Source organism: Branchiostoma lanceolatum, chromosome 1 (genome assembly GCF_035083965.1).
Source record: "Branchiostoma lanceolatum isolate klBraLanc5 chromosome 1, klBraLanc5.hap2, whole genome shotgun sequence".
Taxonomy (NCBI): domain Eukaryota; kingdom Metazoa; phylum Chordata; class Leptocardii; order Amphioxiformes; family Branchiostomatidae; genus Branchiostoma; species Branchiostoma lanceolatum.
In genome coordinates this window covers 8475916-8490218 of record NC_089722.1, presented here as the reverse complement: position 1 = coordinate 8490218, position 14303 = coordinate 8475916, and the positions used below count along the sequence as shown (strand labels likewise).

The following is a 14303-nucleotide window of genomic DNA, read 5'->3' as shown; positions in this document are numbered from 1 at the left end:
CCAAGTACACACATTTAATATATCATACAAAAATAAAGGAACTTAGGAAAGGCATGATCTTAAAAAATGGAGTGGGAAGTACATCTGTTTATCCAGAAGCACTCAGAATATTTTTAAACTTCCTTCCTGGTTTCCTTGCAAATTTGGAAATATGTTTATGGGACCAAGATTTTGTGAAATGCTTATAAAGAGACATCTTAGAATAGACAAAAATACACGTTATTGCATGTATCATAAATCTCAAGTTTGAAGGCAAAGCTGTAATACCAAGTGATCCGGAGCTCGGACTCAGCCTGCCGAGCCTGCAGCCCTTCGCCTCCTTGCAAAACCGCGTGAGTTCATTCTTCACATCCGTTCCGAAACCAGGCCGTTGTATAAAGTGCATTGTCTGATTGGGATACAACTTTCTATACGATATATAATGGTCGAAACTGCGGAACCTATCCCCTTTTGTGTCAAGTTTCCCTTTAACCACTCGAATCGAATTAAAATTGCGGATAACTACAGTTTCGTTGTTGAACACATTGATCCGTTTGTCCCAGTTGTTATTTGTACAATTCCCCATTGGGATCTGAGTGTTGATTAAACGGATGTCTGTGCGACTCCCGACATGCGCAGAAAAACCTTGAATGGGGGCACAGTTGAACCTCAGAATAGCATCGTGAACATCTAGAAAGAGAAAAAAAGTAAACAAATCTGAAATTTGAAATATATGTCATTTATTGTAGACATACCGGGGTTTCTAGAGTCAATTCCATGTCACCGAGAGGGTTTTCAGGAAATATTGCTAGTGAGTTCAAACAATTTTAGATAAAAGACTATTCCAGTCAAAATAGTTCTAAATTGTTCAAACAATCAAGAATGAAAGTCTGAACATGTTTGAACTTACTTATATATGTTCGAACTATTTGGAAAGTAATCGCACAAATATCTCTTTATTTAGAACAATTTTCAAACATCTATGTGATTGTTTCACTGTTCGAACATGTTGGAACAATTTGAATCATTTTTCAAATGGTAGATTTGGGTTATTGCCCCCATAAAAGTAGGTGCTAATCACACTCTATTGTCTGCCTCTGTATATTTTTAGATTTCACGTCTGGACCTTTGTCTTCAGGTGTCTATGCATGGCACCCAGGCCTAATCCCCTATACTTTGAAGGGATATGTGAATTGCCCTGTTCCCATCCCACTGACCCAGTTATACCATGTTGTTATGATGTTGGAACATGTAGGAACAAATGATCAACCTATTTCCCAACAGTTTCGAAAATAATACAAATAACATGTGCAATGTTAGAAATTTGTCTAACATGTTGGAACACAGCAGAAACTATTTAGAACATCACATGAATGTTGGAAATTGTTCTAAACAGTCACCTATCTCCCTTAGATTGTTACAAAGGTTTTACAAATGTTAGAACAAAAGACAACAAACACCCTCTCGGTAATGTGGAATCGACTCTATGTCAAGATCGTATGATATTTCGATAATCAAATTCAAATTCAAGATTATCCCCTTTTTTTCGGTGTGGTCATAAATTTATAAAAGAAAAATGAAATCACTACATGCAAGCAGAGAAGATGTACCTATGTCGCGTCCGTAGTGGTGGAGTTTCAAGCCATGGCTGCTGCTCACCACAGCACACGAGTTGTAGTGAACCAGATTCTCCAAACTCTCCTTCGGAAAGTTCGGCCTGACCCCAGGATCTTTAAAAGGTGATGTTCTTGTTATGGTGGAGATATGAACTTTCTTCAATCGGCAATAGAGAGCGGTCTTCTTGTCAGTTATTCCTGGCTTGGACTGTGTCAGGTTTGCCAAAATACCCGTTGAATTCTTTGGTGAGAGCGTGGTGGTTGAATATACCGTATCGTTATGTGCTAATTTTGATGAGACATTCTGTGTAACAAGAAGCGACCCGTTTGTGTTTATATCAGTTAGATTACCTCCATTTGTGCATTTGGCTTCACTGTGGCGGCACAAGAGACTAGGCATGCTGGGATCGCTGTCTTTTGATAACGTTACGAAGATGGTGCCGTACAAGACGTTTGACAGGACGCAGAAAAGAACGACGAAGGCGTACACCGTCCTTTTTTCCATCGTCGGATGATTCAATCGTCCTTGCGAAAGCGAAGTGAAAGACGTTACGGATCAGGTCCCAAACATATGTCTGGTTCGTCTACTACGAGACTTATGACCTGGATAATAGTTTGTATTTTGGTCGTCGGACTACTAGCGCTCTCTGTGCAGTCAGGGGGTGAATAGCGAGGGTCTTCAATACAATGACAGCCTTTCAACTCACTCAATTAGACAGGCAGTGCCCCACATGCGGTACAAGGACACACTATTATGAAGCACTGACGCCAGTGCTCCTCCCCAGCACGACTGTTGTTTAAATCTAGGATGGACAGGATGGAAAGTTAACCATAGATAGGTTTGATGCGGAAGATGTGTTGTCTCAACTCGACTCCGTGGGTTGCTGAAAAAAGAATAGGGTGATTATTTTGCCAAAGGCGTCAGCTGACAACATAGTTGCCATTTGTAACCATTCATCTATTATTCATCTGTTATTCAATATGATGTTGTCACGCCCTGTTCATATATCCACCTATGTAGGCCAATTTATGTACAACTCTATGCAAAAACGAGACATTGTTTTACATTCCTGACACAAAATACTATCATCGTCACCATTACGCTGTTTTAGCCGTTAGAATGCACATTATTAGATCGATTATTACTCATGTTGTAGCATGGGCGATAGGCCACCGAGTTTTTGTTGAAATGAATCGCTGTTGTTTTGTTTGAACACCAAAGTGTGTACTTGGTCCACTGAAGAAGGAATCCCGATAACCATACTGTTCTCTAATATAATATACGTTCACGTAGTGCACGCAGTACGCGCGACAAACAGCATCAGTTGGTGACTTCCGTGTTCTGGTCACAGCTCGTGCAAAGGCTGGCGGGAGTATAGTTTGTTCGAACGCATTCGCGAACCAACTGTTCGAAAATGTAGAACCGTCAAGAGCTTACTTCGCTAACTTCATACAAATAACCTTTAAAATTAGGTATTGTATCCTAAGAAATTCTACATTGCTAGTAAGTAACCCGTAGATTATAAGTAGTATCAACGTGTTTAATTTCATGGCCGTTTTTTCGCCGAAAATAAGGGCTTTTGAAACGGCATTTCCTACCTATCTATTCTTGTTCTTAACACTACCCAAAGCGTTCGGAAATCCCTGTTCGGCTCTCGGCAATCTTCGGGTGACTTTCGGCACCCGTTCGTATGGTTCTTTGGAATAGACGGCGGATCGGGCGTTGTGGTTGTTACAGTTAGTGTACGATTCTCGGGAATCCATCAGTGGATCAAGTACACAGGTAGTGCGGATCAGGCGTTGTGGTTATTAGAGTTAGTGTACGATTCTCGGGAATCTTTCAGTGGATCAAGTACACAGGTAGTGCGGATCGGGCGTTGTGGTTATTAGAGTTAGTGTACGATTCTCGGGAATCTTTCAGTGGATCAAGTACACAGGTAGTGCGGATCGGGCGTTGTGGTTGTACTGTCACAGTTAGTGTACGATTCTCGGGAATCCTTCAGCCGAGTACACATTCAGTGCGTTAGTCTACGATTCACCGAAATCTTTCCGTTTGTTTGTTCCTTAGCGGACCATCGGAGTTTTTATATATATACGGCACAGTAATGCCTATTTCAACAAAAACTCGATGGCCTACCGCCTATGGTTGTAGATGAGTTATCTGAAAATGTTAAATATTAGTAATAGTCGATTGTTATGAATGTTTACGAATTCTTGCCATACTTTGTACCATGTACAATTGTCGTGCAATAAAGTTCTTCTTCTTCTTCTATATGGGTCACAGTAGCCGCTCCAGCTATCATATAGTTAAAGACCCGGCTATTATAGTGGCATACAGGTTAGATTGGTTCGCCTCCGGCTCCCATAGTCGGTTTCTCAGTAATGGACAGTTGGAGCGGTAAGTTAAGTAGTATTGTAGCCAGTTGTGAACTACATCGTTTTGACCGGAATAGCAAACCATAGATTTTAAACGTCCTATCCAAGTAAATCTACCAGGCTACGTGGATCGCTGGAAGAATAGCAGGAATTGGCCAAATATAGTGAAATATATGCTAAGGGAGTCGGCTAAAGAGATAGGGACTATCGGAGATCGCACGTATCCATGGGCTATATGAGTGGAGTGAGCCAACGTCGTAACCTTCATTGCTCTGCCTGTTCAAATTTCTGTAATTTCTAAGAAACTCGCCATAAGCAGTTGACAAAGAGTAAAAAAGGTTTCTAGGACACGGCCCGCTTAAGTTATAGCAACGCCCAACAGAACAACAGAAAGAAACGAAAAGAGGTTGATAAACACTTCTATAACATTCACAACCACCGGGAAGGTTGATAAAATAGTGCTTCATGTATGCCTTCTTTGTGAGGTCACCACCTGAGGTGACTGAGACCAAGGACATTATTAACTCTATAATGTCCTTGCTGAGACCTTAGGAAAATGGCCTTTAACAAATCAGCCGACATCGCGTGGTTAGCGCTACGTTAAACTACTATAACGTTAATGTTGGCACAGGTCAAGAATAGTCATGCCTTTGCCAGTTTTAGTCTTCTATCAGAGCAAAAAATCAGTATTCAATTGAAATTACCTTCTTCCAGCAACCACCTCGCTGTCTACGTATAGTCCACACACACATCTAGTCACCGTCATTCGCAGTGATCTGGCCTTAACCTTTGACCTATATTGGCTGCACAACAAGGACACAACATATCTATAACCTACTTGCACAAACCAGTCGGACTTGTGGAGTATTGCAAGAAGCTACATATATCGTCGTGGAATCATGCAATATGCTTTATATTGTCGATCAACAAAGAAGGTGCTAGTGATGAAATTTGCTCAATACAAATAATTTTCGCTTGTATGAAGGAAAATATAACTAAATATAGTATGATATGTCAATTTCATTCTCTTTTCTGGCTTACTGCTAACCCCACCAACATACCTTCCATGTTTCAAGTTCATACTATGGGCGATAGGCCACCGGTGCTTTGTTGGAACACTACACTGTCACAAACTTTGTACTGATGGTCCGCTGAAGGACGATTCCCGACAATCATACACTAATACCAGTGGACCGACTTCATAGAGCGCCAAGTTACGGCAAAGTAATACCGATTATGTTCATACCGGTTTACGATTCGTGAGGAACATGTAGCTTGTGTCGTATGTGTGTATGTGTGCGGACAATGTCTACACAGGTGTTTTCACCGGACTTGCCAGAGCATTCGGGGGATCTTCGTGGTCCTCAGAGCCACTGCCTTGACAAACGGTAATTTTGGACACCGTTGGAGGTAGATCATTTGTATCAACACATATTAAAAGTCAGGGACAGTCGTATAGCAAACCGTCAATCCTCGTCAGTTTATTTCCACTCAACTGACAATATAAGTAGAAATTTAAAAAATGGAGCAGCCTGACCGTGAAGTACAAGTTTACAACATCCCGATGCCATTATAAAGCAGCATGTAATATCAATGAAAACATCTTGTATAATAAGATTTGTTCTCAAATTTACTTCATACTTGTGATGCGTTTTGTAGTAGACTAACATTACAGGTCTAACAAACTCTTCTAGTTCATACACTTTCTCTTCAAATACAAATAATTTCATTTCATGATTTTGACCCCTCTATTCAGTGCCAGCAGGAACCGAGAGCCTTGCGGCACAGTGTGAGGACGGAGATGACTCGCTGCAGCTGACGTCTCACCAACACCTTGACAGGGTGACTGTGTTTCTGCCTGTAGTCATCCTTCTGTGTGTTACATGTCAAGGCTTCCTCACTGACCATGTCTTGTACTACACTGTCCTGCTCACTAACAATGTTCTGTAGCACAGACTGGGGGAAGTCCAGCGGCTGGATCCTCAGCCTGATGGACTCCACTGATCTGGCGATGATGCTGTACAGTTCAGCTGTTGTCTTGTCCTGTACGGGCATGAAGTTCACAGCGACAAGTCGGCCCACAGGCAGGGATGCTTGGCTGTCGGGAGCTTGACAGACCATTTGGATTCTACACATGGTCTGCTCGGTGCTACCAAAGGACCTCTCCAGGATATCTGTTGCCAGGAGTGAGAACCCAAACTGTCCATGGTGGTTTCTATGCAGGACGAAGTCCTGACACCTGGCAGGTTTGGGTGGAGGTGCAGGAGCGGTTCCTGTGGTCTCTGCTGTGTTGCTCGACAGCCGAGTGCGAGGTGGTTTCTGTGGGGGTGTAACAGTAACCACACCGGCTCCTGAGGCGATGGAGTTTGTCTCTCCTGTCATCTGCTCCCATTTGCTCACAATCTCTCCAACATGATGTTGGCGTCTGGGAAGGAAAAACAAAGGCATACATGACTTCTCTGAGAGCTGCCATACACACTCATTTTGCGTTAAAGACAGTTCCTTCCCAAAAAGGAAGTTATAATTAAGGCTACTTTGTAGCTTAGCTGTTGTTGTAGTGCTCACTTTATATCATTAATAGTTGTAAATGAGAGGTTAAAATCCCCTGAGAAAAAAAAAAGAATCGGAAGTCTTTTAGACAGGTCACTATTCAGGTAGAGGCTGCCAGATTATATAAGCAAATGAAGATTAAAATCATGACATAACTACCTGATCAGGGCTTTGTCCACATCTGGTGATGAGTGGAGGTGTGCGTCATGTTGTGCCTGGTTGACCAGAGCCTCGTACCTCCGTACAAGTGTGCTCACGTCAGCTGATCTGTAGATGAACAAAAGATGGTTTATTTAAGTCATATGCATACCATTCATGTCCAGTCGTTTGTGAACACTCGGTACATGGAGTCATTGTTTGCCATCACTCTTCATGGATCTCAAGGTCATGGCTCTCAAGGTCATGGCAACATAGTCCTCGCTGCATGTTTGTTCTGCTCACAATAGACAAGAGAAAGATCGCTGTTGGTCAAGTGATAGAATACTGTATGTGTTAACCTCAGCACATAACAGAATTTGTAGTTTTGTCGTTTCAGACGTATATACTAGTTGGGAATATTGCAAGAACAATGATAGCTAGACTATACACTATTATACTTCTTACTCGCTAAACGTGGGCACTGCATCACCTCCCTGACTCAGCTGAGCAGGTAAGGAAACATGCTGCAATAAATGAGAACAAACAGAAGATAATGGAGTAAATCAAAGCAAAATAAAGCAAAAGTAGAATACATAAAATAAGGTGTGAAAACTCTGACAGGTGAGGATCATCTCTTGGTTGAGTTGGACCACCTTCACTACGTCCTATTGATTACTTTGAATATGGATAAAAGATTTGAATATGGATAAAAGAGCAAGAAAGAATGAAGAAAGATGGTACAAACTTTCAAGACCATGTGAAAGTCCTCAGCAGACTTTGGATAAGACTCTAACATGGTACAGTTTATATCCTGATATTTTCCAACTTTTTCACAATTTATGAACTGCCAGTACAGAATTTTTCATCATTTGAGTTAAGATCAGAAATAATTCAATAGTTTAGACGTACCTTCACATTCCACTCTTCTCTCTTAGATTCCGTCGGCATTTTCCGCACTGAGGTCGACATCGTATCCATGTCCTGGCTTGCCGTTTTCGAACTTTCAGTACGTCCTGACAACGTCATCAGAAAAGCCGAAAGAAAAAGGGTAAATTTGCTAAAATCTAAACTGTCACTTGCTTCATCCACAGTAAGACTATATCTGTACACCTCATAACGTTCATAAGTACACATAACTGGTAGAACAACGTTATCCAAGGAGTGTAAGATTGTCCTCATAAGCCAAACACATTAGTGACCTTGGACTTTTGATCGTAAACATGAACTTTTCTGTACTTTATACCGACAACTTTAAGCGCTCAAACTGCCACATTGACTGTTGAACAACTCTTACAGGTAAGATATGACCGAGACTTGTGACTTTTCTGGGTATTCTGTTGAATTAATCATCTAAAACAGTAGAGAGAAATTTCCTACCTGCTTCTCTCGAACAGGAAATATGTTTGTGTGTGCAACATTAGAACTTGTGTCCATGGCAACCAGAACGAACATGGTGATCGAACGCCGGGAGGAATGAACCTGCAGGGTGTGTTGGAAATGGAATAAATATTACAATTGATGCATCATACAAACATTTTTATGTATTGTAATAGGTTTCACTTTACTTTATATTGGTTATTATCAGAATACAGTCAGTGTTTAAACTTTTTACATAATGTTAGAGCTCGTTTGTGTCTGTTCATTGTAGTTGCTGTCCGTGGTCATTCCTGTTTTGTTTTCAACACGGACAAGCGCAACAATAACAACCATGTTGCGGCTGAAAAGTTTCGTGATGTGATGTTAGTCAGAATGATCATAATCAGTTCTTCGTTATCAGGTTATATTAGGTATTCGTTAATGTAGATTTTTTTTTTTTTTTTTCAAATGATTTTAATTTCAACATGGTACATAATTTCGCCAGGATACATAATTCAGCCAGGGTTCATTATTCCATCAGGGTACATAATTCTACCAGAATACATAATTTCACCAGGATACATAATTCCACCAGGGTAAATAATTCCGTCCGGGTACATAGTTCGATCAGGGTACATATTTCCACCTGGGTACATAGCATCGGGTACATAATTCCATCGGGCATCGGGGCACATAATTCCGTCAGGATACATAATTCCATCAGGGTACATAATTCCAATTATTCTCTGCTGTTTGGAAGCTTAACATTGTATAGTGAACACAAATGCAGAAAAGGAAGGAACACATCATCCCTCATTAGTTGTCTAGGATTATCTTTACATTTTAACCAGGAGACATAGATCGAGTACTTTGCTATTGTTAATAAGCTAGTACAGCATACTTTGGATCCTAACAAGACTTCATCCTGAGTAATGCTAATTCTACACCAGAAGTTTCTTAATCTACTGCATTCTACGAACATGTGTTGATAATCTTCGATCTTTTCACATATATCACAGGTAGGGCTGTAAATGTTACCAGACAAATCTCTTACTTTCCATTTGTTGAGCAGGTACTTACAAGGTAGTATTCTATGTAATAATTTAAAGTTAAATTCTCGCAACTTATTATGTTTGATCGTACAAGTCTGGCATTTCCATATCGTTCTCCAGTCCAGATTAGGGATTGTAAGATCCCAATATGCCTGGGAGGTAGGTGTTACAGGGTTCTGAAATACATAATTTGAATACAAGTATCTGCTAGTAAAAGTGTCAGCTATTTTACGCTGCCCATTAAACCAGAGTGAGTTGCTTTCAAGGAATTGGCTACCATTATCTTCTTCAGTAAGCCATCTCCGCCCTGTTGCCAATTTAACACAGGTGAACTCGCAAATCCAGTTATTCCTGATGGTGAGTCTCTCGAGCAACGACACAGGCGTTATATAGTCTGAGGCACAGCATATATCTCTTACAAATATAATACCACTATCTATCCAGTGTCTATAGTAGAGTGTTTTGTTGTTCAACATAAAATTTTCGTTACACCAAATTATTTCGTTACGTACATGGGCAAAATCTGTCTTTCCTCCTCCCAAATCATGCCAAGACAATACTACATCCCTGTAGAAAGGGGGAAGGGTTAACAGAGAAGGTGCATCTGCTTTTCGTTTGAAATTAAGTCGAAAGACCAGAAAGTCTTTGCCAAGCTTGTCAATAAAGTGTAAAGGTATTAGTCGCCATCTACAAATTCTGCTGGGATCCTTTGGAGTTTTCATTAGCCTTCGGACCCAAGCAGCTTGTAGACTCTTGCATTTTGTATTTATATCCAGCATCTTTAACCCTCCATCCTTGTACTCTGAATACAATGTTTTTCTCTTTATCTTGTCCGGTTTTCCATTCCACAGGAAACGGAAACAGGCCATTTCAATTCTTTTTAATACCCAAGGAGGGGTGGATATAGAAGACATCTTATAAACGATCTGAGATATTCCTAAAGACTTAATAATCAATATTTTGCCATATAAGGTAAGTCTCCTTCTCTGCCATACCCGAAATAAGTTTTCAATTTTTTCAAGGGATTCTTCCCAGTTCAGAGATTCACAATTTTTCTCTTCACGACTGTAGTATAGACCTAGAGATTTAATGGGTGTTTCTGGCCAATTTATTCCACATGGCTTATCAATTCTACAAGAATAAGAACCTATCCATGTGGCTTCACATTTTCCAACATTCAGTTTTAGCCCAGCCACAAGACAGAAGTCCTTTACGGTCTTTAACGCAATTCTGATGGCTTCTTCATTAGCGAGGAACAGAGTGGTGTCGTCGGCCACCTGGCTAATCTTAATCTCTTCATTCTCTACTTTAATGCCTTCAATTGTATCTGATTGCCGAATCTTAGCTGCAAGGATTTCAACAACAAGATTAAATAACATGGCAGATAAGGGACATCCCTGTCTGATTCCTCGTTGTAATTTGAAATAAGCGGATTTCCATCCTGCATTGATGATGCAACTTTCGATGTCAGTGTACATAGTTTTAACTAATGAAATGAAAGTAGGTCCAAAACCAAACTTATCTAAAGCTCTTAGCATGAAGTTCCAGCTCACCGAGTCGAAAGCTTTCTCAAAATCGAGCCAGACGACTGCAGCCGGTAAATTATAATAGTTACAGTAATAAATAACATCTTGTAGTAATCTAACGTTTTGTCCAATAAACCTGGTCTTAATGTAGGCGGTTTGGTCTTCTGAAATCAGTTTTGGGAGAAAACTCTGCAGTCGTTTTGATAATACCATAGCTAATATTTTATAATCAGTGTTTAGCAAACTTATTGGCCTCCAATTAGATAAGTCGGTCTTGTCACCCTTTTTGTAAATGAGTTTCAATAGGGCCCTCTTTTGGGTCACAGAAAGACATTTATTATCTATCGCTTCTGTCAAGGATTCGAAGACCAAGTCCCCTATTTCACTCCAGAATTTTAGATAAAATTCAGCCGGTAGCCCATCTGTACCTGGCGTTTTATTTTGGTTCAAAGATTTCAAAGCTAAAAAACATTCATTTTTTGTTATAGGTTCATCTAACAGGATCCTTTCGTCATCCGAAAGCGAGGGCACATCAACTGATCCGAGAAAAGTGTTGATTTGTTCGTCAGATGCAGAATTATCACTATCGCAACAATACAGTTTCTTATAAAAGTTAACTTCCAAGTCTAGAATTTTAAAGGGATTTGTTTCTTCACCTGTTGCATGTTTTAATTTAGTAATTGTATTATGTTTCGAACGGGAGTTTTCGAGACTCAAAAAGTATTTGTTAGATTTTTCTCCCTTCTCCACCCATTCGGCCCTGGCTCTAACTTGAGCCCCTTTTGCTTTATATTCGTATATTTTCTCTAGCTTTGATTTAATATCTGTATATTCATTCAAAGTTTCATCGTTCAGTGTCTCATCTAAATCTAATTGGCACTCTAGCTCTTGGAGTCTCATTTCAAGTTCTTTGTGTTCTGTGTTGATATTACTTGCTTTAATCCTGGAGTATTTAGCCGAGAACTCCTTAATCTTTATTTTGCACATCTCCCAAGCTAGTTGTTTTGATTGACAGTAATCACTAAGTTCTTCAGTAACAGAACGTACTGTAGATTTCACACCTGTGGCATAATTCTCATCCATCAGGTGCGAGGTGTTCAGGCGCCAAGACCCAGGCCCTCTAGTGCAGTCAGTTATTTGCACCTTCAAAAATATAGCAAGATGATCTGTTCTGATAGATGTTCTGATATCACAACTTAAAATGTTGGTTGATAGCGACTTGTTGATAAGCCAGAAATCAATTCTACTGGATACTGGGTCTGGGTTTTTTCGCCTCCAGGTGAATTGCCGCACCTGTGGGTGGCGTTCCCTCCAAATATCTACAAGTGCTAGACTTTTCTTGAAACTATTTAATGCCTTCGTATTTTCACCTGAGCTCCGCGCCAGGGGGTGCTTGCTTATCCTATCAATGGCAGTGTCGTTTACCATATTAAAGTCACCGCCAGCAATCAGATTATCAACATTATTGTCGTTAATCCAATTCCGTAAGTCTTTAAGAAAGGTTTTTTGTTCCTTCTTTTCAGTCGGCGCATAAACGTTGAGAATAGTAAGATCTTTCATTTTGACTAAAAGTCTCCTACCATCATGTCCTTTGATCACATCAACAACATTTATGTCAACCTTTTTCTTACAGAGAATGGTCACGCCTCTACTGTGTGAATCACCAAAATCGTGAAACTGAGGCCCATTCCAGTCTCGTTCAAAAACATCCATCTTATCTTTAGTGTAGTGTGTTTCTTGTAATAGAAATACATCTGCCTTTTGGCATTGAAGCCAATGATAAAGGGTTTGACGTTTCTGAGTATTTCTAAGGCCTCGAACGTTAAGCGATAATAATGATAAGTTGGATGTCATGATTAGATATATAACTCACAATGATAAGTCCACAATTAAGCGTCATCTTCACTTGAACTCGTAGAAGAGCCTGTGGCCTCCGACCCCGGTGGGCTGCTCCAGGAGTACCGTCCAGCTTCGATCAGTTCCTTGACTCGTGGGTCGGGTCCCTGGATCTGTCTGCTGGGCTGAGCAGGTGCACCTGTCGCTCCCTTCTGTCTCTCCTGGGGTCCATGCTGGCGAGTGTTCCTTACAACACTTCTAGTCACTCTTGCTGACTGCTGGCTCCCAGTTTTCTGGTCTTTTCCTTTCTTCTTTTTACGATTCACAACTGTGAAGTCAGTGATCTGCCTTTGCTTTGCAGATGTTCTGTCACTCTGTTCAGGCTCAGTGCCTGCGTTTTCGCAGGAGTGGTCCTCGGATGTAGAAACAATGCCCGTCTCTTCTACTCCTTGTGCTTGTATATTGTCACTGACATCTTCTTTATTACAGTCAACTCTCTTGTGTCCAAGTTTATTGCACTGTGAGCATCTCCAGTCTGAAGTGCAATTTCTCATCACGTGACCTTTACCGAGACACTTCGAGCAGTTCCTGTCGGTCGTTTGGTCTCGATAGAATACCCGAGCTCTCCAGCGTCCTGCTAGCTCCACATTTCTCGGAATGTGATCTGCCGGAGTTGCTGGCTCTTGCATGAAACCAAATCTATCCCCTGTTTCACAATTGGTAAGACGGCCATCTACTCTGAGCCTCTCTCGTCTGAGAGGTCCCAGGAGCTTGGCACCATATCTCCTTAGCCCCTCTGCAATAGCACTGTCGTCGACGGAAAGTGGGACGTCTTTAACTGTGATGCGAACTCCATCATTCTGACGAAAAGGGTGTACATCTCGCATATCGACATGCTTGTTGCGCAGATTAAATCCCGTGATCAATAGATTGGCACGATCGGCGGTTTCACTTAAGTAGATTCGCCACATGCCTCTCACCTGCTGGATTCCTCGAATTTTTGATCCATCGAGAACCCGACTAATGGCTTTATATACTTCGACATTAGAAAAGTACGGCTCATTCTGAGATACCTCATGTACCTCCCTCTCTAGGAAGAACAGGGGTTTGCATCCCGGCCGCACATCAGACTCTGTCGTCGCTTCGCTTGGTGTTGCTGCTGCGTGTGCGTAGTCCGAGGGTTGTGTCATGGCGGTCGCCATGTTCCACCTTTTCACCACGCTATCTCGGCAGTGTCCTCAGCTCGTCTGCGTCCCACCGGCTTGTCTACAGGCTAGTAGAAGGTCCGGTGTGGTCTTGGATATATCAGACACAAGTCTGTGCAATATAATGCCTCCAAACGTTAGAAATACAGATATTAGCGATCATATGCGTAAGAGCGCTAGAAAGCCCGTCTCCCGTGGAAGACGACCTCTGACCTCTCCCTTTCTAGATGCGTGAATATAGTCTTGATGAAACATTTCAAAGGTAGAAATTGTACTTTTTTCACATAAAACGCACGTGGTTTATTTACAAACGTACGACGGTGAAGCGTGTGGATCAAAAGCGTCACCTAGCAGTCGTAAATAATATTACATGCATTCGTTTCCAAGCGAGACCCTTGACCATGGATCAAAAGCGCCAATTATTAACCGTCAATGGCAATGCATACTTTTTGCCAAGAACTTGAAATATATGGGAGTTGTGCTTTCAACATCTTCTTTGTCTGTGATTGTCATAGTTGAGATCCTCAATATATGTAAATAAGAGGTAGAATGTCATTCATATTTTGGAAACAAGAAGACGTTGAATAAGCGCTCACGGATTTCAGCTTTTTGGGGATAGGGAAACATGAAAGGCTGTTATGGGGTTGACAACTTTTTACGGTATATTTC

At 41.2% G+C, this 14303-nt stretch overlaps 1 protein-coding gene across 1 annotated transcript; it reads right to left on the bottom strand.

Annotated features, from left to right (window-relative positions):
* Window positions 1-5471: 5471 nt before the first annotated feature.
* Window positions 5472-7635, bottom strand: LOC136442439 (uncharacterized). The gene is made up of 4 exons (XM_066439340.1): window positions 7569-7635; window positions 7125-7183; window positions 6681-6788; window positions 5472-6396 (listed from the first exon to the last, which is right to left on the bottom strand). The coding sequence occupies exons 1-4, from the start codon at window positions 7626-7628 to the stop codon at window positions 5724-5726; spliced, it is 900 nt and encodes a 299-aa protein (XP_066295437.1). The 5' UTR covers window positions 7629-7635; the 3' UTR covers window positions 5472-5723.
* Window positions 7636-14303: the final 6668 nt, after the last annotated feature.